This window comes from Pezoporus flaviventris, unplaced genomic scaffold (genome assembly GCF_033815535.1).
Source record: "Pezoporus flaviventris isolate CSIRO_AGI_PZ_B2104156 unplaced genomic scaffold, CSIRO_AGI_Pfla_v1 ptg000105l, whole genome shotgun sequence".
NCBI lineage: Eukaryota > Metazoa > Chordata > Aves > Psittaciformes > Psittacidae > Pezoporus > Pezoporus flaviventris.
In genome coordinates this window covers 1360138-1380716 of record NW_026892653.1, presented here as the reverse complement: position 1 = coordinate 1380716, position 20579 = coordinate 1360138, and the positions used below count along the sequence as shown (strand labels likewise).

General features: G+C 48.1%; 1 protein-coding gene and 1 long non-coding RNA gene across 2 annotated transcripts; one reads left to right on the top strand and one right to left on the bottom strand.

The window, feature by feature from the left end:
* Positions 1-8096: 8096 nt before the first annotated feature.
* Positions 8097-16020, top strand: MAP1LC3B (microtubule associated protein 1 light chain 3 beta). Its single transcript, XM_061477354.1, has 4 exons — positions 8097-8224; positions 10993-11048; positions 13473-13579; positions 15620-16020. The coding sequence occupies exons 1-4, from the start codon at positions 8185-8187 to the stop codon at positions 15792-15794; spliced, it is 378 nt and encodes a 125-aa protein (XP_061333338.1). The 5' UTR covers positions 8097-8184; the 3' UTR covers positions 15795-16020.
* A 2083-nt stretch (positions 16021-18103) lies between these two features.
* LOC133281620 (uncharacterized) lies at positions 18104-20055 on the bottom strand. The gene is made up of 2 exons (XR_009747554.1): positions 19007-20055; positions 18104-18963 (listed from the first exon to the last, which is right to left on the bottom strand). It is a non-coding gene; the product is annotated as an uncharacterized LOC133281620 (long non-coding RNA).
* Positions 20056-20579: the final 524 nt, after the last annotated feature.

The window sequence follows — 20579 nt, the reverse complement described above, 5'->3', positions numbered from 1 at the left end:
TCCTCAAGGGCGCTTCGGCGCTGCGCACCTCCGCCTACCTGCATCCCTTTGAGACCCTCCCCTGTGCTCACCGCCAGTTCATGCTGCTTCGTGGTGTGTTGCACGGGAAACCTCCCTTCTTTGCTTCCTTTCTTTCTTCACAGAAAAAACTGCTTTGTTTTTTATCCCTGACTCGTTCTTTCCCCGTGTTTTGCTGCAAGAACTGACATATTTTGCAAATGGCTCCTCTTTCACATGCTGTCCTGCAAGAAAGACCTTGGGTTTGGATTTTTGTTCCAGTAAATGGCTATTTTTATCCATGATCTGCAAAACAGCTGCATTACTGACTCCTGAGCATCCTCATCCAGGTCTGATGGCCAGGAACAGGCTGCGAGGGCTGCACTGACAACATGCTCGCAAGGAAATCAGGTTGTTTTCACATAATAGGAAAGATTAAAGCCAGCCTTGTTTGTGTTTCTGCTGTGCAGAGTCGCTGCTCGACTGGGATTTCTGCAGTGAAATGAACTCTGTGCATTCAGTGAAGCACTCGGCAGAAGAGGCTCCCTTGTGATGCCACAGAAGTGCTGCCCTGAATCCTAATTGACAGGCCTCACCCTTAGCGAGGGTCTCCAGGCAGCAGTCACCATGACAATCAAGCAACACGTACCTAGATTGGAAGAAGATGGGAAAAGAGATGCTTAATTGCTTTGGAAAGTCTCCAGACCTCACCCACGAGCATCACTGCAGGGAAGATGTTCACCTGCAGAGCAAGCAACTGGCAGAAGATGAAGGAACAGACCTTTAGACATCAGACCCACCATACAAGAAGAGATGTCTGGGTCAACCCAAGGATTTTGCCAAGGGTCTGGTGGGCAGCTTTTGTTGTCGGGGGGAGCAATACCCTAGTTTTCAGGGATCAGATGGACATTCAGGTGTTGAATTCAGTCTGCAAGGCTGGTGGTATGAATAAAATCACTGCAACCACAGGATGAGTAAATCCAAGGCTTCTCACAGCCTGAACCACTGCATTCCTCCCTCCAAAACTGCCCACGTGCAGAATGAGGATGGCATTTTTAAGAACGTGCTAATCCTTTGGTGCTTCAATGATGGACAAGTTTAGTGCCCACAGTTCTGATCACATCAAGAAAAGCTGCTCCAAGCATCTAAACCAAGGCACATGGACAGTGAATCACCTAAAACAGACATCAACCATTGGGAAATGACTATAGCTGGCTTCCACCTGTATTGAATCACATGTTTTTGCCCTCACTATGTTACACTCAGCTGGTAATCAAAAGTTTCTGACACAGCTGTAAAAGGCCTTGTCATATCTGTTTGCTTATGAACTGATGGATTCATGGTGAGGACAGGAGAAGTACTGATGGCAAGGATTTTCATGTGAATGAAACAAAAGATGTCCTTGGTGATATTGCCTCGAGCAGAAACTCAGCAGTCTACAGCACACACAAGCTTTTCCCTCTTTTCCATTTTTATCTGGACTTTCTTCTTTTTTCCTTTTCCTCTGAATATTCCTGCTGTGCCACACAACCTTCTCTCATTTTCCCTCTCCTACCTCTCCCTATAACCTTATCCCCCAGCCTTTGCTCCATGGATGCTAAGCCACTGGCCCACTGACCCCCTTTCCAGCCCAGCCCAGCAGAAGGCAGGACAGCCCATCATAAATCCATGCCAATTCCCACAGAGCTCTATCACCCCATGCCATTTCCTCCAGATTAAGAAAAGAAGGAAAAGTCCATCTGTCTGAAAGGCAGTGCCACCTCCATGATGCACTGATGTCACTTGGCAGGGAGCAAAGCCCAGCAAAGACAAGGCAATGCAACAAGCCCTGTGGGCTCCTAGTACTTGGGGTGACTGCATTTCCCCTTCCCATGGATCAGAGTGGGGGAATGTCAGCTTTTTGTTACGTTAGAGAGGAGAAATGATCATTGTCTCCACCCCAAGTTTCACGACCCAAACATAAAAGGTTTTCAGTGCTGAGAGTTGGAGGCTGGGCACAAGCAAGGTCCCTGGGGAGAGCAGAACAGGGCTCTTATAACTGAACATAACTTACGAACTCACTGATAGCCGCCCCATCATCAGACAATAAAACTGGCACTTTCTCCTCTCTGTTACTGAGTCCATTATCTGAATCTACCAGCTTTGTTCTTGATGATAGGCAAAACCAGTAAAAATGCGTTATCATCATCTTCCATCCTCTGAGCACCTTCCTTTGTAAACATCGAGTAATAGCCCTGAGCTTTCCAATCCTGCTGTTCCAGGCACGCAGTTTGCAGCCATTAACAGAGGGCTTTAAAAAAAAAACAAAACAAAACAAAAAGGAAAGATGTACCAAAAGGTGAAGATTTTATTGTTACATTTCCCTTCAGCTATTAAGGAGCTGATGCAGCTCCCGCTATAGTCAATTAGTCTCCATGCTCACTCTAAAGGGCTTTGGATTGGTCCCAAAGTTAGTGTCCTCATTTTCTGTAATCCTGGAAGCATTTACGCTTTCCCAGCCTTTGAGCGGGGATGAGCCAGCTGATGGCATATCCAGCCAATTATAACCTGGGCAGCTAGGAGAGAATTATTTATTTTCCATTTGGCAAGAGGGACATAAAAGTATGGCAAGGGAGGCTGAGACAGATGAACAAGCCCTCTTTGCAAGCCCTCTTTGCCACGTGAAGTATTTGCAGCATAGCTTTTTTGGCATAAGCCTGCAGTGAGATTTCTTTGTAATAAGCATCATTGGAGGCAGGACACTTTGAAGGGAGAGTATTTATATAGAAAGACCAGAGAATTTTTTTTCATTTTTTGTGATGTACATATTTTCCTCTCAGATATTCTTTCTTTGCTTTTTTATGTAAGCTGGAAAATAGCTCTTCTCATCATGATTTCAGTGTTTTTCCTTCCTTCTTCCTTTCTGTCTGGACATTGATTTTGCAGGATAAACTGATTAGTGGACAGACTGGGCTCTTCAGGGACAATCCAGAGCACTGCAGAAAATGCTGCAGATGACTCAGGAAGTGTTTTGCATCCTTCTGCTTTAGAGCTGAGCCCGGTGCCTTCTCGTTATGAAAGAGATTATGGTCTTTCTTCAGCACACTGTCCTTGCAATGTGGTATTAGCCAATCCTAATGATCAGCTGTGGTCATGAGTACCTGGGGTCACCAAAGACTTTCTAGCACTCCTGCTAGAAGCAGTTGTTGTTCTTTCAGCTCTGGCCATGGTCCAGCTTGAACGATTTCATTGTGCCCAGCACTTCTGGTAGCTCAGTTCGCAGAAGCATTATCCTGTTCAGGACAGATCACAGGACAAGCAGTGGGGTGTCTGAGATGCTATTACTGGGTCGGCTGCTGAGCAATGGTTGTGCAATCACAGGCAGCTCACTGAACCTCCATATGGCTCAGTTTCTCACGATGTAAATAAGGAGGGTGTTTACTGAAGCCACAGGAGGTGTAGTACTCAGTATTTGAATGTGTGTGTGGAATTGCTTAAATCCTAGGAGTATTAAAAATTAGTGGAAAACTTTGTTGCATACTGTATTATCCCACAATTTCCCTGCTATGCCTTCCGCACTCATGCGGTTGTTACTGTTTGCCAAGAGGTTATGGATCTGTTTGAGCGACAGGTAGTACATAAACATAAGTTGTTATTGCTTACGCCAACTGATTTACTGTGTTTCGTTGTGAAACAAATGGCTCCCGTTTAAAAGGGGATCCTGAAGCCAAGAAATGTTTGCTGGAACAGCAATAGCAGCAGTACCTGATGTCGGGGCTGTGGCACATGGCACTGATCTCTTAGGCAATACTTCTTGGAGGGGGAGTGCAATGAGTTTTACCCAAACGTTCTAAGGAAATTGTGATTTTGTGATGACATTGCACAAGTCTGTGTGCTAGTTTGGGTTTACAGTCCAAAAAAGCATCTGTCTATTAATCTCAAAAGTGTTATATTCCAGAAGTTTTGTGAAATATGTGGCCAGATAGAGGAGAGAGTCAATGTTCCCGCTGAGGAACAGCTTAGATAAGCGATGGCTTATCTGCTGTTAGACCTCAGAGAAAACTCACATATGGAAAATGTTCTGCAACTGGTTTCTTTAGCTTCACTTTTCTCAAATTACATTTTTATATCCCCCCAAAAGACAGATATTTTGTCATTCTCATCACTTCTTTGCTAGAGATCTCCTAACTCAGAAAGTGACTTCCGTAGAGAAATAGGAAGTTTGGGAATTTGTTCATAGGGTAGTCACCATCTTAGGACAAATTTAAGATGAAAACTTCTCAGAAGAGTTATTTTAAGGCATTGCAAACAATTCAGTACAACTTACTCTGTCTCAAAATCTTCAATAGTAGCCGGGTAATGGCTGCACACTGTGTTAAAAAATCAAGGCCCGCATTGATCTTTACCAGAGCTAGATCAATAAGAACAATTCATGAGAAAATAACTGAAGGAAGGTGTTTTGATTCAAGTTTAAATGCAGGTTACTCTCAGCACAGTTGTCCTTCCTTTTATTTTGTGAGTGTTTTCTCTCCATGTTTCTGGTGAATTTAATACTGCTGACAGCTGCTGAGCTAATAGCCCTAGACACTAAAGTGCTGTCTTCCAGCAAGGGTGTAGCACTGCAGAGGAACAGCTTTGTCTGTTCACTGTAAAAGCCTTTTCAGAGCCGTTGTGCCAGAGAAGTGAGGGGATGGTTTATAATTCTGACTGTGAAACACACTCACTTTGTTGTGAAGCAGCTCATATGTAAAAAAAAGAAAGAAAAGTGGGAGTTTTTCCTCAGGGAAATGCTGTAAATACCAGCTTGGGTTTGGGTTTCGTGCTGGCTTTTAACAAAAAAAAAAACAAAACCTGTAACCAACCTCATGGAAGAGATAACAGCTGGGAAAAGCTGGTGCTTTTTTCAGCTTTGGATTTGGTATAGCCTGCTGTATAGGGTGCAGACGCAAGAATCTGAGCTGGAATCCAAATCCAGCTTGTGCTCTAACCTGTTTTGTCAGTTTGGGCAAATCACATCTCTTTGCTTCATGAAAAAGTAGGGTGGACAGGTGTTGTAATAGATAGTTTACCCCATCCCTCTCCCTGAGATGAAAACAATTCTCCCTAATCTCTTCAGAGCAGATGTTTTACTAATTTCTTGTTAAACAAAAATATCCGATAGCGATTATTCCGCTGCTTTCCTAGGCAATTTGTTCTGGTGCTCAACTCTTCTTACCCTTAACCCAGTGTCTAATTTCTATTGCCTTTTCCAAGATGTAAGCTCATTATTTCTTGTCCTAGACCCACTGCATGCAGAGAGGAACTAATTCCCTCCTGCTTTGCAGCAACCCTTTGCATATTTGAAGACGATATAATGTCTCCTTTCAGTTAAGGCTTCTCTTTTTCAGGCTAAATGCTTTGTAAAGTGTTCTAGGACTAGAATAAAAATGCTCTGCGGGCTAGATCTTTAAGGGGCTCTGTTCCAGCACAGTCACCAAGTTTGAAGCAAAAGCAGCGTTTTCTCACTAAGGATGGAGAATTTGGGTGGTCCCAAAGGCTTTGTCCATTCTGTCATTCCAACTGCACCTAACACCTTTCTCAAATCCAGACTCACCAACTGTCTGTGCTGTCGACACGCAGACATAGGCGAAGGCTGACATGACATGAGGAGGGAAAGGTCAAGTGAGTCTTGGTGTGGATGTAAGTTTTCCTTCTCACAGTCTCTGCAGATTATTTATGAGTGGAAAATGTGATAGCCCAGCCTGTCAGCAGATACTCTGATTGTGGCTCTTCCTAAGCACCATATGGATGCTTTCAGCCTGAGCTGCAGCCCTGCTAACAGTTGGTAGCGTGGATGGAAACCATGCGACATGCAGTGCTCAGTACTGTCAGCCCTGCCACTGGGACTGTCCACCCCAAAAACAATGCTATGTGGTTGCACCAGGGCCTGCCATAGAATCATAGCACGGTTTGGGTTGGAAGGGAACTTAAAGCTGATCCAATTCCAACACCCTGCTATAGGCAGGGACCCCTTCCACTAGACCAGGTTGCTCAAAGCCCCATCCAGGCTGGTCACACAGCCTGCGGCAGCCCTTGGCAGTGGAATTCCCTCATCCCAGGAAACGTGTTTTAAAAGGAAGTTGTTTAAAAAAGGAAGAAATCTGTTGAAACAAAACCTCAGGATTGCTAGTTTAACTTTCAGATGTATCAGCCTTTTGATGATCATCCACAGTGTCTCACCTGCTGTCCCTGGACAGTGATGTGATGGACAGAGCATTCATAGACCTTAGGGCTGTTTTTCTTCCCTTGATTAGTCACATCTTTAATAGCCTCATCTTCTAATTATACAAGCACCGGAACTGGATGACCCTGAATCACAAACTTACGTGAGGAACACTCATTCCAGCGTGTGAGAGCAGCATCACTCTTAGCTTCAATGCATCATTCCACCCCCAAAACCCCTGATAATCTCCACGCTGGTTACAAAACGGTCCTTCTCCCTGTACTCATAAGGGTACTGCTGGCTGCAGCTCCCTGTCCCTTCAGCCACAGAAGCTGAATTATAAAGTGAGATTGTGTAGCCCTATTGCTGCAAAATCACTCTTGTATTTCAAAACACGGAGCCGGGAACATATGTGAGGGAAAGAGAAAGAAAGGCAGCTGAAAGTCTACAGCCAACAGCTTGTGTAGGAAAGCTGCTAAAGGAGGAAACAGTTGGGCCTTCTTAATCGCGATGCAGTTATCTGCAGGATGAACACAAGCGAAGTTGGCTTCCAAATGAAGTGGTTGTGATCCAATCAATTCCTGACAAACCAAATGAGACGGGGTGCTGGGCTTCCAGGGGAACGGCAACACCTGCCCCTAAAAGGTTGTTCCCTGAACTAAACTTTACCATGGCCTCATCATGCTAGAGTCTATGGTGGTGGGGGCAAAGTGAAGGCAACTCAGCTTTGTATGGAGGTGAACTTGCTTGTTAAGGGGGGACATGGTGGGCCTGTCTGAGATGGCCATGGCTGTGTGTCACTGTAGGGGTACAAAGGCAGGATGCTCTAAGGGGGCCATGGCTGTGTTTTCACTGTGGGGATACAGGGGGTACAGTGACCATGCTCCCTTGAGGTTGCTATGGCTGAGGGGCCACAGTGGCAGTGCTGAGGAGTCCATGGCTGTGTGTCACTGAGGGGGCACAGTGGCAGGGCTCCCTTGAGGCGGCCATGGCTGAGGGGGTGCAGTGGCAGTGCTCTCAGGGTGGCCATGGCTGTCTCACTGGGGGGACACAGGGGTGATGCTGAGGTGGCCGTGGCTATAGGGGTACATTAGCAGGGCTCTCGGGGCAGCCATGGCTGTGTGTCACTGAGGGGTTGCAATGGCAGTGCTCTTGGGGTGGCCATGGCTGTGTGACTGAGGGGACACAGGGGTGATGCTGAGGTGGCCGTGGCTATGGGGGTACATTGGCAGGGCTTTGGGGCAGCCATGGCTGTGTCACCGAGGGGGCACAGGGGTGATGCTGAGGTGCTGTGGCTATGGGGGTACATTGGCAGGGCTTTGGGGCAGCCATGGCTGTGTCACTGAGGGGGCACAGGAGCAGAGCTCTCCGAGGCAGCCCCGGCTGTGTGGCCGAGCAGGCACAGGCCGGAGGTGCCCGAGCCCCCCCGGTACCCGATCCCCTCCGGTACCCAATCCCCCTCGGTACCTGAGCATCCCCCCCGGTACCTGATCCCCCCTCCCAGTACCCGAGCATCCCCCCCGGTACCCGATCCCCCCTCCCAGTACCCGAGCATTCCCCCCGGTACCCGATCGCCCCCGGTACCCGATCCCCCCTCGGTACCCGATCCCCCCCTCGGTACCCGATCCCCCCCGCTACCCGATCCCTCTCGGTACCCGATCCCCCCCGGTACCCGAGCATCCCCCCCGGTACCCGATCCCCCCCGGTACCCGAGCATCCCCCCCGGTACCCGATCCCCCCCGGTACCCGAGCATCCCCCCCGGTACCCCATCCCCCCCGGTACCGCACCCCCCCCGGTACCCGACCCCCCCGGGTGCCGCAGGTCCCACCCCAAACACGTCGCCTCGCCCGTGCCGGCCCCGCCCCTCCGTGACGCCCGTTGTCAGCTGACGGCGAAGCCGCCGGTGGTGGTGGTGGCGGCGGGGGGGGCCGGGCGCGGGCACTCCGGGCTGTCCGCCGCTGCCGTGCAGAGCCGCCGCCGGGCCCGAGGCCGAGCAGCCGCCGCGATGCCCTCGGAGAAGAGCTTCAAGCAGCGCCGCAGCTTCGGTGAGTGTCGTCCCCCGCCGCGGAAGGGATGCGGCGGGGCCGGGCCGCTGACAGGGCCCTCAGGCTGCCCCGCCGCCCTTCGGGCCTCGTCGCTCGGCTGGCGGGGCAGGGACAGGGGCAGGGCGGCGGCGGGGAGGGATCGGGGCAGGTCCGTGTGGGAGCCGCGGAGAGCCCCAGACACGGGGGTGGCTCCCGCTGACAGCGGGGCTCAGCGGCCGGAGCGGGCCCGGCCGCCCCGTCCGTGGCCGTGCGGCTCCGCCGAGGGCTCCGCGGTGTCCCCGGTGCTGCGGCGGAAGGGGAGTCACCGCCCTGCTCGGCCGGCACCGAGATGGAAACAACCCCCGGGCTGGGCTCCGCTCCCCGGCGAGGTGGGGAAGCCTGGGAGCTTCCCTTGTGCCAGGGCTCTGTTCTGGATGTCCGGAGGCGTGAGCGAGCTATGGAGGCGGACACCGTTGGTGTGCCAGGATGAGCTCTGCGTCGGGAGAGGGGCTTGGGATGAGGAGCTGGCATCTCCGAACCACCCGTTATCGACCGCAAAATGCCCAGGAGCCAGGAGACATCGCTTTATGTTGTGTGCCAGGAGCTGGGCCCGCCTGCACCTCCCGACGTGTCTGCTCAGCGCCCGGCCGTGTCTGTGCTATTGACAGGAGAATTAAGCTCCGCTTAGAGCTCGGTGCTTGGCTCCGGGTGAGGAGCTCTCTACCCGAGTGGACTGGGTTGTATGCCTCCTGTCTTCGTTTAGTTACTGAAAACTAGCAAGGCATCAAAAAGAGCTGTGTAATGGTGGCTGGGGAAATGAGATTAGTCCCTTTCTAGAAGGAACAGCCTTGATAGAGCCGTGCCAACACTTCTGTCTGTGCTTAGGATGGGACCAGAGCAAGCAAAGATCTTGGTATCTGTTCATGTGTGTCAGTGAGGGAGGCTGAAATGCTCTGAGGGTAACAAGAACTGGCAGCGTAACCTATTTCTGCATGAAGTATGAAATCCTATACGTAAAATTGAATTGGTGGAAGTAATTGATCCAGATTTTCTATTCCTTCTGCCTTTGGGTTAAAGGCAAGCTGCTTAAGAGAGCTTTCTGATGCGCCCACCCTTTGCTGTTCAGTTGAGCGTAAGCCACTCTCTGCATAGAAGCAGTGAGAATGTCAATCTAGCAAAGTCTGGTTTTAAGCTGCCCCTTTTCTTGGACTCCTCCAAAACTGTTGTTGACCCCATTGCCTGTCAGCAGCCTCTATTGCAGGTATTAAGTTCAGCTAGGATGGCAGCCAAGCAGTTGCCACTGCAACTAATGTCGTCAGAGAGCAGTGTTTATCTGTGGCTGACTGAAGCCTGATTTTGAACACACCATATACAATAATCTCAGTGATTTGTCCGGTTTATGTTCCTGCTACTCCAGGGAGTTCTGCTGAATAACATCGCTATGGACAAACCTGTTTCGGTTGCAAAATTAATCAAACCTCCCTGTGCTTGCTAGGCTGACAGTTGGTCTCATTTACTCGCCGTATCTTATGTTTCTAGTTAATCTTAAAAAGTATTTTAATTAGCTAGTAATCTCTGCCTCTGTCCTTGAAGTGTTAATGCTGTGAGAGCGTGGCTCACGCTGTGGGATGTGAAGCAGGATGGCTTTCAGGTTCTCACTCCTGCAGTCAGGTGAAGGCTTTGCATGCTCCCTGCCTTAGTTCAGCTTGATTCATCTCCAGCTCAAAACCGTGATTCACGTGAGTTGCATTTCCTTAACCAGGCGTCTAAAAAGGCACACGGATGTGTTTCATGCACCCAGATTCAGTATAGACTAATGGAGAGCTGAGTGATGTTACTGCTGAGTGACGGGACAGGTAATGTGTCCTAAGCATTAACATACCAGAAAGGAGTCGGCCTGACGGGTGCTGATCTGAGCTCTTCCTCTTCCACGAGAGGCACGTCTCCCTAGCTGAGTGTCTGTTAAAGCTGTGATGCAACATTAAATCTCCTCACTGAGAGGTGTTTACGAGATGGAGATGGCCTCGAAAGCCCTGACCTGCTGAAAAGGACCAGAGAGGTTAAAACTGAGTTTGCTGAATCTGAAAGTAGGCAGGGTATAAGCAGATGCAACTGCCTCTGAAAGCAACTGTTCCTGTTTACTTTGCCTTGGACATGTACTTTAGCCTGGTTTATAATATCTGTGCTATTAATATTTACGTCTGAGGAGAGATGAACTTTATCCTGAAACCTGGCACAGGGAGCAGTGCAATGTTTAGGTACAGAAGAACCTGCCAACAGCTTCTGCAACAATGAGTGCAGCATAATCAAACCAGAAAACTGTAATTGGTAATACTAGAATGGACAGGGTAAGCTGATGCTGCCAGGCTTAGGCTGGTCTCAGCTCTCACTTAAGCGTTGACTACCTCTTCTTCTGGGATCTCACAGAAATGTTACAGAAGACTTAGTCATTAACTTGGGTGGTGTAATTTGGTGCCATAAATTTACGAGATTAAATGTCTGCTTTAGTGGGCAGAAAATGAGGGGTGTGTGGGGAGGAAGCTGTCTCCTTCAATGCTTTCTAGGAGTCGCAGGTAGCATGCATGCAGTACTTGTCACCTTGGGTTAAAGAGCAAAGTGTCATATGTCACAGGAGAGGTTTTACTTGTGACAGTGCTTTTCCATTTGGAAACTGCTTTACCTGAATTTGCTGTTGTTAACATGCAGTCCCCCTCTTCAGTGGTGGAGAAATAAGGTAATAACACCATTAAGTGTGGATGTAAACCAGACTTTTTTTAAATCTCTTGCAGAGCAAAGAGTGGAAGATGTACGACTGATTCGAGAGCAGCATCCAACTAAAATACCAGTAAGTCTGGTTCTTTTTATTTTTCACTTCAATTTCCAGTCTCATATTCCTGTTAGTAGTTAGAAGCCTGTAAAAGAGCTGTCCAAACAGGTGAAAGTTTGGCTGCTCAGGGTCACTAAGCCTGGGTTTCAGAAACATTCTCAAACGAGTAGCCAGCAGTCAGTGTGGCAGAGCAAGGTGCTAGCTGGGTCTGGAGGAAGTTTGGTTTCCTGTGTATTGCTGCTTCGTGTTGTAACTTCAAAGAAAACCACGCCCCAGCTGAGCTCTGAGATCCTCCTGAGTGTTCAGCTCTCTTCAGTGTTTTTCTTCTCCAAAAGAAGAGTCTGCAGGGGCTAGCCAAGGAGATGACACAGTAATGGAGAGACAGATCCGCCTTTCGTCACCAGTCTGTACTGAGAGGGGTGGAAATGCTTGTTGGGAAATGGGCTTGTCTTCAGGGTCCAGAAATGCATCCTGGCTATCAGACCCTTCCACCTCACCTTAAAGAGAAGATCAGGCCTCACCTTCTTACTCTTCTTTAGCTGGCAGCCCCAAATGTTGCCTGTATTTTTGTTTTCTTTCATTTATGGCACCGGAGAGGTTACAAATGCAAAGTAAAGCATCCTAGGAAGCAAAAGGCATGGGTTGTGTTATATTACTAACGAGTTCTTTGCAGCTGGTGGGCTTTGTGTGATGGCTGTCACCGTGGTAGGCAATAAATGCTTAGGGCTGGAACAGGGAAGGTCTTAGGAGAGAGAACTTGGTTGGTGGAAGAGAGAACTCTATTGGATGCATCAGCCTTTGGTACTTAGGGGTGATGATCCCTGTGAATGGAAATTCTGCTGTGAACAGGCTGCTTGCAAACTGTCTGCACTTCAGAACAAGTTCATTCACAAAGCAGTTGTTGCCTCCATGTCAAGTAGAAACCAGAAAGTTTTCAGCTTCTGCTCAGCTTTAAAGCTGTTTCATCTTGAAGCTGCTGCTGCTGTTTTACTGTGTTGTTGGGCATAGGAACAAGTTCTATTTTACAGCACAGATTTTTTTTGACTTTTCTTGAATGCACAGTTTTCCCAAGGCCCTTTCCTAACAAATCTTTCCTGACAGAGGATTGCTTTTTCACCCACCTTTTACAGATCACTTCACTGTAGTCCCCAAGCTCTGTGACCACAGATGGAAAGACACTGATTTATAGCAAAACTCTGATTTTAAGTCAGCCGTGGATGTATTACTAGCAAAAATTCAGAGCGACCTAATGAACTTGGTGAAGATGCAGTGATGCAGACTCCCAGCGATGGCAGAGGCCTGCTGGGATCTCTGGAGGCTTGCTGGGGTTGCTTGTCTGTGTCCTAACTTGGATCATTGCCTCATTATTATCATTAGCAGCCCTGCATGAGATAAGATGTCAGTGTCACGCTAGCTGGTACATCTCCCCATGCTATAAACATCCTTTGCCGTTGGAAATACTATCTATTGGTCATGATATGCCTTTTTAAAAACAGTGGTGTATTTTTTCCCAGCATTTGTTTACACTGCTATAAGGAAGCCTTTGTCTGAAATCATTAAATTGGCTTGCTATCTCTTCACCTGAGCAGATTCCACACATCCAGGCCTCGTGAGCGTGGAAACGATCCAAGCGGATGGTATCACATTGCTACCCTTGCTTTAAAAACAACAAACCCCAAATGGCTGTGGAAACAGGAGTGCACGAATTCTGAGATCATTTCTTAAAAGCAGGAACTATATACAGTTGCTGGGCAGGGTGCTGCTTAAATTGGCAAATCTGCAACTTCCTTGTGAATTCAGTAGTTACTACCTAGCGATCTTGACAGAATTAGTGGTTCCTACGTGTGCTGTCTTGAGTCTAAGGAGGAGAAAGTGCTCTCCTTTGAGGCTTTATAGCCTACAAAGGTAGCTTTCTCTCATCTGTCAGAGCTATCATGGGAGGTGAATGGAATCACGTACTAATCTGGAGGTGTAGTTCTTAGAAAGATCTTAAACTGGAGAAATTCTAGTGAAAACTGCTTGGATTGGCAGGCTTCTATAGCAGCCAAAGTCCCTAGTCAGCCACTGTAATGTGTTACAGTGAAGTGTGCTTTATCTTTTATTGGGTTTCCTTGTTGCTGGGTAATTCAGTGCTAGATTAAATGACTCCAGCAAATGAGCTGTTCTAAAACTGCTCTGAAGCTGTGATATGTGCTGTTAAAACCCTGTTTGTTCCCTCTTTGTGCAGTGACTCTTGTGAACAGAACAAGAGGAGCACATGAAGATACTTGTAATTGTTGCTTTTCAGATGTGAGAGGCTGCATTCACAAATGAGGGGAAATGGAGTTCAGCATAAATGCTTGTACTTTGCTCTGTTTAGAATGGAGGGGGGAGATGAAGGCACCGGACACCGCTTCTGCCTTTCACATCTTCAGCTCCTTTCTTTTTTGTGCTTCTCCTTAGGTGATCATTGAAAGGTACAAGGGAGAAAAGCAGCTTCCAGTTTTGGATAAGACCAAGTTCCTGGTGCCAGATCATGTTAACATGAGTGAGCTAATCAAAATTATCAGGTAATATGCTTTGGTTTCAGTGTAAGATGAATCAGCCTAAGATTATGTTTATTTGTTAATTCCCCACCTGGTGTATGCATTTGGGAGCAATACATAGAAGATTCATCTCATGAGCCCTCGGTATCATCACTGGGACAGACTGGTGTTTTTCCTTTGGCTTTGCTTGGGGAAAAAAAACAAACCTCTGAAAACTGTTGTTAGTCTGCTTTCAAGAGACATAACTGTCTCCCAGAGATGTAGGAGAGAGTGTGGGGCCATGAATCCCTGCCTAATATGGGTGCCTCTGACCCAGGGCTTCAGTGCTTCCTGCTTGGCTATTTTAGGCTGCCTTCCTTTCCAGTGTTCCTGCTGGGAGTCCCTCTCTGGAGTGCTTGCCTCTTCCCACCCACTGGAGGGGAGTGTAGGCTCCCAGCCAGAGCTCTGAGCTGCTGCTCAGGGTTGATGTTGGCTCCCTTTGATCCTGAAACGAGGTTTCCCTCAATGATAGTATCAGTGTCTTTTTGTCCAAGCTGTTTGCAGACCATGGCTTGAAGACTGCTCCGCTCGGGATGCTTGAGCTTTGCTTACAACAGAAGTCAAGGAGGAAATAGGCATGGAGTGGAAGTTGTGTGGTCTGAAACTGTGGTCAGAAGTCCTGCTAGAAGTGCATGTCTCCTGGCTTAAAGGAAAAGCTGAGTTCTCAAGTGGTAAACTTGGAAGTCAGCAGCAAACCAGAGTTTGCTTTTTCATTGGTCACGGTGTAGCCCGGAGCTGGTTCATGGAGGCCACAAGCTACAAAAACTGGGAGTTGTCCAGGTTGTCCAAACAATCCCCTGCCTCCAGGGCCTGTACAGAAACTGCCTGTAACAAACAAATCCCAGCTATTACATGAGTAAGAAAGTGAGATAGGGCTTTGGAAGCATGATCCAGATTGCTTAAGTCTGACAGAATTTCTCATGGAACATTAAAGACCTTGGGCAAAGAGATCAACAGCAATTGATGGAATTTTCCCACCTTTTTGCTCTGGCTTTATTGTTAATAGATAACTTGGCACCAGCTGGACTTGGTCCTCTGCCAGCCCTTCTTGTTTATAGCAAAGCCTGTCCTTCCCAGTCCTCAGGTAGCTGCTGCCTTCTCCCAGCCTGCTGTCCCTGAAGGTTTGGACGGGTTCCTCTTCAGGGAGGCTAAATAAAGCCTTGTTCCCAGCTGCTGCTGCCCCTCAGCAGTGAGCAGCACTGTGTTGTTTCCTCCTTTCTTTGATTGCACCTCTACATAGAATCATAGAAGAGTTAGGGTTGGAAAGGACCTTAAGATCATCTCCTTCCAACCCCCTGCCATGGGCAGGGGCAGTTGTCTAACCTCCTCTTGCTTACTGTGAAGTAAGGTCTGCAGACCTGCTTTCCGGTAGGCATCTTAGCAGAAATACCTGTGCGTCCCCCCCAAGTGGAATGAATGATCCCAGAGGAATGCTGAAGTTAGATGTTTACTGTGCCACACAGTCTGTGCAGTCTGTTGCTCTCTGCCCTCCCTATGATGCTTCTCCTGGGCAGGATGAGACGAGGGTGCAAGGTGCTGCGAAGGTTAAACACAGGCTGTTACAGAGCTGGTGACAAAGTGACTTTAACAGACCCAGGGCCTTCACATGGAAGCCCTGCCCTGCCTCCCTGCCTGATCTCTCAAGGTCAGCTTGGGTTTATGTTTCCAGTGAGATGCTGCTGAGCTCAGGTGCGAGCCGAAGGGCCCACAGGCTTTGCGTGCTCCCTGTTTGTCCGGGGATCACCTTGGCTTCTCCTTTTCCCTTCAGTTTAACACCCTTGTCGAGAGGAGCTTTCCCAGAGGAAGAAGGGCTCCTGCCAGTGGCTATGTCTGACTGCACTGAGTAGGTGACCTCAGTAGAACTTGGGGGTGGGAAGCAAAAGCCTTCTCCAGTGGCAAGAGCTGCTTTGGGTGGGGACATCTTAAAACTACCAGCGGTGAAGGACTTTGTTTTGCTGCCTGTTGTAAAGCGATGCCGAGTCACCCCTGTCACACTCCTTCCCCCTTTGCTCCCCTCACTGACAGGCGACGCCTGCAGCTGAACTCCAACCAGGCGTTCTTCCTCCTGGTGAACGGACACAGCATGGTGAGCGTTTCCACACCCATATCCGAGGTGTACGAGAGCGAGAAGGACGAGGATGGGTTCCTCTACATGGTGTACGCCTCTCAGGAGACTTTCGGAGAGCAATCTTCTGTCTAAGAGCGAGTGGCTTCTAGCCTAGGATTCTGGTTTACCCTTGGCCATCACCCCCACTCTTCCCCACACGCACCCCAGGGAAGGAAATGGATGTCACCTATGCTCTCAGTACTTTAGCATAGTCTTGCTTTAGCAGGTGTCTCATCTTACCTTGCCTTGTTTGTAACTATTAAACAGTACAGACGAGCACCTCCAGCTTTGAAACCTGCTGTAATATTCCACACAGGCACATTTGCATTTCTGGACTTTATGAACGGAACCCGATCGTGTATGTGACAAATTGCAAACAAAAGGGACACTCGATTGACTTCTAACAAGCAAACAGGCACCAGGGAGGAGCTAAAGTGTTTCGTGTGACAGTTTTTTTGAAAAATCTCCCTTTTATTCCTTAAAACTTTCTTTTTTTAAAAAAAAAAAAATAAAAAATAATGGGAGGGCTTCTCATGAGAGCAAAAATGTTTTAATGTTCCACAGCAGAACAGCTCGATCAGACTCGTGCCAGTGCTGCAGCGAGTGAAGGCGAGCGCTTGGGGTGAGCTGGGGGGAGTCCAACTCTTTTTATCTCTTGTTTTTTGTGGCACTGGAAGTGTAGGAAGGGTGCCAGTATCTGAAATACTCATACCAAACACCACAGCTTTATTGTAGTTTTAGGAAGTGTTTTAACTGTAAAGTACACACCCAGACAGGTAGCACTGAAATAAACTCCAGTCTGTAAAGAATTCCCAGTCCCTGTGTTCAGTGAAACACGGTTTTCACCATGAGCTCGCTTCCAGAAGATTTCCCCCCTCCCTAACCTGGAGTTTTGCTGTTCCCTTGAGAGGAGGAGGTAGTGGAGGGGCCCACTGGCAGCACTGGGGATGCGTGTGGCCAGCCATGGAGCGGGACAGTGTCTCTTAAGACACGAGCAATGCCCGTCCTCGCTCTTCCCATTGGCTTGGCAGGGCCCTCCATGCTTTGTTGTACTGCTCCCGTTGTACCTGCCGGTGGCATTACCAGCCCACGCTGCCCAGCCAGTCTGGCACTTGTTTGGGTCAGGGAGAACGGCTTTTGGAAGCGGCTCAGGCCCAGGAGCTGCTGCCCAGTCGATGAACAAATCCTTTTTGCCATCACTGATGTTTCCTGCCACTTGTATGGGGTTGGGACGATGCTGGCGTTAGGCCTGACCTGAGACAGGCTTTGCAGAGGAAGGGTATTATATAGGACTGGTGTTTCTCCTCTGGAGTCATTGTCAAGTGAAGCATAGCAGGATGAGATTACTCGTGTATATTATGTGTCTGTAAACTAACTGCATCTGTTACTGGAAGCTAACTACTATAACTGGGGAAAACCAAGCAATACTACTGCGCCTCGGCACTCTAGCTCAGCAAGGTGTACACTTTTTACTACCTACACCTCTCTGCATGCATCTCCTTCACAAGGCTGACTGACTTGGGATTTTTTTATTGTTTTTTGTGTTTGTACTCCAATGTAAACTTCTAAATGCAGCTTGTTCTATGTTTAGTTTTTGTTCGTGTAAGGAATTGTTTAACTCATAACTGACAACCATACTTGTAATTACAACGTGATTGACTGATACTCCTGTACAAATGTTGCTTTTTTAAACTTAATACAGTGCTGATATGGATGGATTACATCCCAATTTCCCTATGGCTCGTGTGGTTATTTCTGGACAGCTTGCTTAGGCACAGGACCCGCTGGTGCTGATCGGTGGGCACAGCTCAGGGAGGAACCACAGGTAAAACTGTTCCGCTCCATAGCCAGGTATGGCCCAGGGTGTTCCTGCACACCCATGGCTTCCCATATTTTGCTGTTCCTGCTTCACCAGCCTCTCCCTCAGCTTCCGATTCCCGGTGCTCTCACAACCAGGACTCTGTTCCTTGGGAATGGGCCCAGGCACTGGCCATGGAAGGTTTGAGGACGCAGCAAGGTGATGATTCCTCCTGCTCACCCCAACCTGTGCCTTGCTCTGCAGTCAGTGCACGAGGGCCAAGCCAACGTGGCCAAGTGGAGCCTGGAGGCTTGGCTGCTGACTTCCCTTGGAACAGGAGGCAGAGCCTCCCTGCTCATCCTGCCCACAACACTGCTGTGGGCAGGCACTGGAGTTGGGCCACTCTGGATAAGAAACCCTTTCAGAGCATCCTTCCTTGGCTCAGCCAGCGGTTGCAAGCACCACGATGGATTTGTGCTTACACACAGATGTCTGTAGGTGGAGAGACAGCAGCAGCAATTGAATTAAAGCCCCCGGTAAGTGCCAGGCAGGAGAAGCCCCCACACAGATGGAGCCCCTTTAAATTAAGAAAAGTACAAAGAGATTCTGTTTAATTCTTTATTTTCCATACATTAAATTTACTCAGATAAAAACATTCTAAAAATGTACAATTTTACTTTTAACAAAGTATAATAAAACATAAAAATCCCAATACCAGAATACTTGACATTTACAATTCAAAATCAAATTAGCTGAATATTAAATATTTACAAAACTATTTAAAATATTTATAAAGTTACATGCACAATTTGTAATACTAGAATTGACCGAAGTAGAAGAAATGGCTCAAATGGAGCAGGAGTTTCCTTCATTCCTAGTGGAAAGTTATGTCCAAGAGAAGCTATTAAACTGCACTTGAAAACACACAGGATTTGCTTTCCGCTTCAGTACCAACACGGTTCTTCCTTATGTGAGGAAAAATGGAAGGGAGCAAAGGGCTAGATCCAAGGATTCGGTACAGGAGGTGTCGTCAGGCTGCCGCCTCTCCCACCCAACGCGTTTCCTGGCCCCTGGAAGCGCTCAGTCGCACGGATTTCTCTCCAGCTCTGCTCACATCCCTCTCATTTAACAGCATTCCAGACTATCCTGAACGCACAGCTCCGAGCTCCGTGCCCTCTGGTAACCAACCAGGCAGCGAACCCACGTGCTGGCATTTCAGATGATGTCAGGTTTATTCTGGGGAGGAACCAGGCCGCGTTTCATTTCTGAGTACCCTCACCCTGCAGCTCCAGCCAGGAACAGCACAGGATGGAATGCGGGTAATGGCAAAGGCCTGGCGTTAGTTAACCTGTTATTTTTGGAAGCCTGGCACTTAGTTTGCCAGGATTTACGGACCGTGGCATGAAAAGGTTCCACAAAAAGGGGAGTGCAGCGTGCTCTGAAGGAGGAGCCTCGTGGAGCGCTCTCATCCATACCCCACTTGATGCAGTGAGGCTTCCCTCTTCACCCTCCTGCTGCTGGGCGTCGAGCCTGGCCTATTTATTAACACTTCACTCCCAGGCTGCCAGCGTGATGAGGAGCTTGCTGGGAATTCCATCCCATTTCCACTATTCCCAATGCCAACGCTCCCAAATGGAAAACGCTTCTGAGACGGCACCGCGTGTCACTCGCTCCTCCCGAGGGAAGCCTCGGCGCTAACTTCTCCGTGCCCCTGCAGGGAAGGACTTGGGATTCCCTTTCTCCTTTGCATTTAAAAATCACTTCTATTCCACAGTGAAATCCATTTTGAGAACTAATTCTTTTGATCCTTCTACGACACAAGACAGGAATAAATAGCTTTCTTTGAAATCCCCATCTCTCAATGTATAAAAATAGGTTTTAAGAACTGGTTCTTTCAGCCAGTAAAGCCAGAACTACAATTCTAAAACAAGCTGCCTTGCTTTTTGGGGGGTGAAAAGATGGATTTGTGCCTTTTAGAAACAGATGTAAGGGTTGTTTGACAGAACTAAAGTGCTCTGTTCAGACTTACCAACTTTGGTGGTTTGTGGTGCTTTGAACAGCGTTTGCTCACAGATCCAGAGCCACAGCTCGCTGGGTGTAGGGAAAGCTTGGGAATCGCTGTTAGCTCATCAAACACTCGCACTGCTTTAAGGTACTTGAGACTTCTGAAGTTGAACTTACCCTAAAACCAGACTTTGCCACTTAAAACCGTTACCTAAAAGTACACGTAAGCCACTTAAGAAACATCAGCCTTAACTTCACACAAAGGAAACGATCCCAAAGAGAGCTCTGAAGAAAGGAATGAAAGTTTGCTGGACACAGGTTCAGTCTGACAGTCCTTTTGTGACGGTTTCGACACTGATGAACGTTAGACAAGATGCTGTGCCCAGCCCTGGGCATCAAACCAAAATGGAAGTGGTACAGAAATTAGTATTCCTTACTTTTTTGCTGTTGATTTTTGCTATTTTGAGAGGGTTTGTGACACCTGCATGTGTGTTAAAGTAACAGTTTTCTTCAATACAATTCAGTTTGAAAGCATTGTTTAAAAAAAAAAGTGAAAAATCCCCACTAAAACAAAATAAAGGTTTGGCTTTCAGCACATGTTCCAGGCCACTGGAGAGACCCCCCAAAGCTGTAAAGAGTAAACATCACCACTGAAAACTGCGCGTTTCCTCAGCGTAACACAGTACGACAGATTGTTCCTCCCATTGTCTCAAGCTCATTAAGGCAAAGTAAATTGCATTGTCAGTTTTCATCACTTTAGTGTTGTAGGTCTGAAGGTCGGTGGTTAGAACTCAGGGAACCTCCTCCAGCGCGGGCAGAGCGATGGAAGCATCTCCACAGCGCGTGCGGTACTGTGGGACGTGTGAGCTGGGATGAGGATGCACAAATCTTTCTGCTTCATTGCATAGGAAGTAAAAATTCATCCATTTTGCTTTAAAACCAAACATTATGCGATTTTAGATTTGGGTTTCCATGAAGCCACATCCACTTCGAGCCACACATCACTACCTGGACCGAGCCTGGTTCCGGGCCATCTCACGCTGCTGTGCCTCTCTGGCAATGCTCCTTTATCCTGC